This window comes from Ursus americanus, chromosome 32 (genome assembly GCF_024610735.1).
Source record: "Ursus americanus isolate L20-20 chromosome 32, mUrsAme1.1.p, whole genome shotgun sequence".
Taxonomy (NCBI): Eukaryota; Metazoa; Chordata; class Mammalia; order Carnivora; family Ursidae; genus Ursus; species Ursus americanus.
Window position 1 is genome coordinate 563198 of NC_142158.1, and position 7096 is coordinate 570293.

General features: G+C 37.9%; 1 protein-coding gene across 1 annotated transcript; it reads left to right on the top strand.

Annotated features, from left to right (window-relative positions):
• The first annotated feature begins 5566 nt into the window (after positions 1-5566).
• On the top strand, positions 5567-6515 carry LOC123794460 (olfactory receptor 2W1-like). Its single transcript, XM_045800670.2, has one exon. The coding sequence runs from the start codon at positions 5571-5573 to the stop codon at positions 6513-6515; it is 945 nt and encodes a 314-aa protein (XP_045656626.1). The 5' UTR covers positions 5567-5570.
• The last annotated feature ends 581 nt before the right edge of the window (positions 6516-7096 follow it).

Here is a 7096-nt window from a genome sequence, read left to right on the forward strand (position 1 = left end):
CATATATACAATGGAATATCACTCAGCCATCAGAAAGGATGTATACCTACCATTTGCATCAACATGGACGGAACTGGAGGGGATTATGCTAAGTGAAATAAGTCAAGCAGAGAAAGACAATTATCATATGGTTTCACTCATATGTGCAACATAAGGTATAGCATGGAGGACAACAGGGCAAAGGCGGGAAAACTGAATGGGAAGAAATCAGAGAGGGAGACAAACCATAACAGACTCTGGACTTCGGGAACCAAACAGAGGGTTACAGAAAGGAGAGGGATGGGGTGGGTGATGGGGTAACCAGGTGATGGGGATTAGGAAGGGCACATGTTGTGATGAGCACTGGGTGCTATATACAACTAATGAATCATTGAACACTACAAAAACTAATGATGTACTATACAGTGGTTAACTGAACATAATAAAAAAATAATTATTATTAAAAAAACTAATGATGTACTATATGTTGGCTAACTGAATAATAAAAAATGAGAAATAACAGGAAAAATATACACTAATATCTTTCTCACTTTGGAATAGAAAGGATTTCTTAAAGAATAATTAAAGATTGTTACAAGATTAAATTTAGAAATCCTAACCAGCAAGGGACACATATTTTAAAGTAAAATGCTAGTTAACAAACAGAGAAAATAAAGCAGGGTGCACAACCAACAGAGATATAAGGAATTATAAAGACCCCTATAAATTAATAAGTAAAAAATGAGAATCAATGCCAAAGAACAATTGTCAGAATTTACAAATGGGTTTTTCATAGAAAGACAACTGTACATAGCAGCAAGTGTATGAAAATGTAGTCAACCTCATTAGTTATTAGGGAAATGAAAATCAAGACCACAACTAGATAGCATTTATGATCTTTCCACTGGCACTGATTAAAGTCCACAAGAACAGGCATTGGAGAAAATGTAAATAAATGGAATAATTTATACAAATCTAGGGTAGGATAAATCAATTGAACCACATTGGGGAAAAATGGCTTGAAAAGTTTGCTTATTCCATAACCAGCAATTCCTGTCCTAGACATACACTCAAAAGACCTTCCTGCATAGATGCTACAAGAGACATAAACAAAATTGTTCATCCTAACGCCTTTCATATGAGCTAAGAACAGCTATCAGCAAAAATGACCATCAGCGAGAGAAGAGACAAAATAATTGTAATATAGTCATCCAATGGAACATTATACAGCAGGGGGATAAATGAACCCCACACACCTATGCAAACGATATTGGATAATCCGACAAAATGTGAGGTGAAAAATGGAAAGTCCCAAAAGCACACGTAAGATAAGACACCTTTTGTGGAAGTTCAAATAATTTAAATTTTAAAATACATGCTACTTAGGTACAACATATGTATGTAAGTATGTTGATATAGAAATTATATTCTAATGCAAGCGTGTGATGAACACCAAATTCAAGATCATGATTTCCCTGGGGGTCAGGTAGCAACAAAATAGAGTGTAAAAGTACACAGGCAGCTATGGGCTGATAGTAAATCCCAGTTCCTGAGTTCAGTGGTAGGCTACAATATATTCATGGTACAGTTTTTAATTCGTTGAAAATGGAATGATGATAGGGCTCATGAAATACACAATTATGATTATTTCATAATCTTTTAAAAAGCAGGTACTTTCTTTCCTGCAAAAATAACACCTACATAATTGCCTGTATTTCTCCAACTTGACCAATGTCTTACCCACTGGAAAAAAAAAAAAAAACAGTTCAATTAAATGCTAAATTTATAGATACGGTTTAAATTATATTTTTAACCTTCGACAGTAAATTTAATACATAATAACAGTCAACTCTGAAATTAGTTTTCATGGAGGAAATCTTTAAGGAAAAAAAAAGAATAAAAGACAAAATGAAACCCAAATCTTAAAGGAAGCTTTCCTAAAATGGTTGTTTGGATAACCCTCTGACCATACTGTAAGATCTGTTAATCACCTCTGTGGGACACTAGTCCCCAGGGTCTATACCACATTAACACACTAGCCTTTAGAGTCCTACATAAACACTTCTTGCAGCACACAGAGACCAGGGGAGGGCTCTCCTGGTTTAACTGGGCAGAGATCCACCCACAAATGTGTCCAACAGGAGTGCACATGAAAAGACTACACATATCCCATCAAAAATGCATTTAACAAACCAAATTCGTCAACTTTTCCACCAGTCCCACAAATAGTTTTTCTCCAGCATCCACGTGAAATAGACTTCACTGAATCTTAGTTCAGCTGTTGCATTCAGTGCAAATGTGATCATGGTGTTAGTACAGGACAGTGGTGGCCAATCAGTATTTCATGGACTCACTGACTTGCCAAACAAGAATCCTTCTGATTACCCGTGAAATGAAGGCTCATCATCGTGGAAACATGGGTACCACCGGACTACATGAGAACAAAACAGCTGTGAATTCTTCCCTCCTCAAATGTAAATATGTTCTAATTTTCTTCTCATCTTCTCTCCACATCATTCTGGACACTGAAATTATGCTTAAATATATCTGCTTCATTTCCTACATTTCATTGAACAAAGTTACATGCAAATTCATGCTATACTATTAGCAACTGGATTCTATATCGTGAAAAATGAAAACCTGTTTCCGTGAAAATACTGATGCCACTTTCTCGACATCTGTTACTTCTGCTTGTGCTCTGTAGTTTTTATATCACGTCCACGCTTAAATTAAAATTACAATAATAGCTAAAATTTGAGACCAAGGCTTTGAAAAGTCCTATGTTTGGACTCACAACATAAAATTACATAAAGTGTAATTTCAGGCTTCACACTTCCAATAAGGATACCTGGGTTCTTAAGAGACCAAAGCTGACACTGAGCTGGTAATGTATTTCACCTGCTAAACCTAGCTAACATCTGTTTTAGGAACTGCATGTGCATCATGGATGCTCACAGCCTTCTCCAGTGGAATAGCACACCTGCAGTACTGTGTTGATCTCTCAACTCACTAATGGAAGGCATTCAATAAACCATGGTGAGTCCATGGATAGAAACCAGAAAAGCATGGTAATTAAACATCATACAGTGTTAGGAAGAGCTGACAACCATCAAGCACTTATTATGGGAACATAAAGCTAAGGGTATGTTTGGTAATAGCTTCTAATATTGAAGGAAACTCAAAACAAATATAAAAATTTTAATGAGCTGAACTCAACAATATTGTCTAGAGATGCACATTTGGGTAATCAAGCTATAAAATACAAGAAGGTGATTTCTATAAACATCAGAATAGTGGCTACTCTGAGGAACAGAGAAGGGTAACGATTGGTCCAGACACAAAGAGAAGCTCCTGTGGTGCTTAGTAGGGTTCTATTTCTTGATCTGCATGTTAGTTACAAGAATATTCAACTTAATTCATTGAGCTTTTGTTTTTTCTGTATCTACGTTTTCTTTTATAATGAAACTGTCTTTTTAATGAAGCCATGTTGAATTGATTTATTCCATGTTATTTCCAGAATAAAGAAAAAGAGCCTGGATGTTAAAGAGCCATCTCTGAGCTCAACATGAGGAGCAGGGATGACGCACTGATGAAAGGACAGCTACGAAGCTCTGAAAACAGGAGTCGTGTGAACATTCTGTGGAAGACCTCCTTCAGGGGCAGAAGCCTGGATTGTGGTTTCTGAGTCTATTTCAACTCTAAAATTCTATGGCCTTTTAATTCCCAATCTATCCCAACCTTATGTGGTTAAAGAATGTCCAGTGCATTTTGTACTTTAGGCACGTTGGGATCTAAGTCCTCTGTCCTCTCCTGCCTCTGGGATTATCAGTTCAGTATGTACATCATGTGTGTGGGCCCTTTTGTGTACGTGAGTCTGTGCATTTGAAAAGTTAAGCAAACATGAAATTTTAAGCATTTTACGTTAAGTCCTAGACGATAATGGTAAAATCACCAGTGTGAAAAACAAAGAGGGTAAGGAATGATTTCAATTTTATTTTTGAGAATTAAATATGAACCAAGCACAGTTCCTAGGGTTTTCACAAATACTAACCCTCACCACCTCCCTTTGAGGAATACTATTATCTTCAGTGAACATATAGAGAATCTGGTGTACAAACAGGTTACAAAACTGCCCAAGGACACATTACCTCCAAGTAGTGAAGCTGGGGTCTGACACCAAGCTCTGAGTCCAGAATCTGTGCACTTAAGCACTATGCTCGACTTAGCTGACCTCCGACCACATAAAAACTTCACAACATTAATTAAATTAAATTTCCATTTTGTATTGAGAAATACTATATCCCAATCTCATGCTACTTGGTAATAACAGTTCCTTCTTCATGATTATAACATTTTCATGTTATAGCTAACCTGCTTATAACAGTGACATACCATAGGTAAATTACCTTATTTTATTGTACCCGCAGCAAATAAATTTAGTATTCCTTGACCCCAAAAACTCTATGAATATAAAGCACCTGAGGTCTGAAGTCCATGGTCAGAAATTATACAAATAAAAAAATTTATAAACAACAAAAACTAAAAAATATTTATAAATTAATTCAGTTTTTAATCATTCCATCTATTTAATGATATACTACAGTATTCACAATAGGGAAATATATATATTTTATCCCCTTTTTGTATTCTTTTAGAATTGAAATGGAGTTTGACCTATAGAATTCCAAAGCAACAAGACGATTGCCTCATGTAGTTGGTAAATTCCATGCAGAAAAACAACTCACTGACCTTAATGAGCTGCTTTCTGCTCCAGTTAACTCCGTTGCTACTTTTGCTGGATGGCCAGGTGAGTACGAGCTAACACAGGTGGTGGCTGTGTGTTTGTGGTAACCAGAGGCTGCTGGAATTAGTTTAGGTTTTAACTCAGAAGCAACACAGGACCTCTCTACATGGAAATGAAGGTTAATAAGAAAGATGAGCATTCCTGGCACTAAAATTCATACAGAAAATGGGGCAATATAGTGGGAAACACCAACACTGATACAAAGAATAGCAGTGTCTATAGAATAGGAGGGAAAATACGAGGAGGAGGTTGGTGGTGATGTGATGACAATGGCTGGAATGCACACACCTGGAAATGAATACGGAAAGAGGTGCTGCTACCAAGGTGCAGCTTATCCCAAGCAAAAGGGTCATTTAACTTTCTATCCCCACTACTTTGATAAGGAAAACATTTGTCATAATCAAGTGATGCCTATGTCACACACTCAAGAAAGAACATTCCTCAAAATATACCCCACTCTTACATTATATCATTAACACATGGATTTATTACCTAACCAAAACACACAACCATAGGTGTCATGGCATATTAAGCCCTTTCAGTGATTCACAATTCAGTGTGATTGGGTTTACCATACTAAGTTTTAGAACCACTCTGGTTATGAGTAAACACGGGTTTTGGGCACTGAACACAGGGAGAGTGTTAACAGAGGTGTTCCAAACGGGAGAGAGCACACCAACAACTGCATCTGGGATACTCATGGCAAAGTACAGAGATTTTTATTTCTGCCTAGAGCTGATGCTATTTTGATTACCGTGGTTTGTCTCCTAGACTTTCCTAAGGAGCCATGGACACAAACAATGGAAGTTCCACTACGGATTTCATCCTGCTGGGGTTTTCTGATCGACCCCAACTGGAACGCATCATCTCTGGGCTTGTCTTCATCTTCTACATTGTGACTCTGGTAGGAAACACAACCATCATTCTTGTATCTTACCTAGACGCCCAGCTCCACACTCCCATGTATTTCTTCTTATCCAATTTGTCTTTTTTGGATCTCTGCTATGCAACTAGCATTGTCCCCCAGATGCTGGTGAATCTATGGGGTCCAACAAAGTCTATTACCTATGGAGGGTGTGGGCTCCAATTCTTCTTTGCCCTTGACCTGGGAGCCACTGAATGTCTTCTCTTGGCTGTGATGGCCTATGACCGCTATGCTGCTGTCTGTCAACCTCTTCACTACACAGTGATAATGCACCCTCAGCTTTGCCAGAAGATGGTGCTCACCGCCTGGTTGGGTGGCCTTGGCAGTGCCTTAATTCTTTGCTCCCTGACTTTGAAATTACCAAGATGTGGGCACCGAGAGGTCGATAATTTTTTCTGTGAGATGCCAGCATTGATCAAGATGGCTTGTGTCTACTCAAAAGTAATGGAGATCATTGTCTTTGCTCTTGGAGTGGTATTTCTTCTAGTACCTCTATCACTAATTCTCATCTCATATGGAGTTATCACTCAGGCTGTCGTGAGGATCAAATCAGAGGCAAGGTGGCGTAAGGTCCTTAATACATGTGGCTCCCACCTCACAGTAGTAACTCTGTTTTATGGAACAATCATCTACATGTACATGAAGCCACAGAATAGCACATCCCAAGATGAGGGGAAGTTCTTCACTCTCTTTTACACAATCATCACACCCACCCTTAACCCTCTGATCTACACTTTAAGAAACAAAGATGTGAAGAGTGCAGTAAAGAGAACACTATGTTTAGAAAAATGGTCAGCCAAGTCATGAGTTAGATGGAAGAGAGCTAAGGAAATAATATTGACCTTTATCAACAGAAGATGTATTGATTCATTTATGCAAAAAGCATTTATTGGGTGTTTATCATGTACCAAGAATTGTACTACGTACTGACTTTGTAAATAAGTATGAATTAGACAGAAATTATACGGAGAGAAATACTCAATTCATACACTTCAAGACTAATCAGGGGCTACAGATAAATAAACATAACTATGAGATGTGATTAAGTACAGTAATAGAAATATGTATAAGGTATTAAGAAATTACTTCACAGGGAAATTTATTTTAATGTAGGATTAGCAGGACACTGATTACTTCTTCCAAGACTTGCCACTTTTATGGGAAATAACACACCCTTAGAGGCACCTGATACACCAGCAGGGCCTTTGTGCTGGAAACCAACTACCCATTGATACCCACTCTATCTTCTGCTTCTAGTTTAACAGGGCACAGGGCCACCATATGACATTTCTGCACATCACATTTCTGAACGTGGCCTCACCAACACAATGCCAGAGATTCAACGTGTGTAACTCCTGAGTTATCTTCTCAAACATGAAACCATTTGC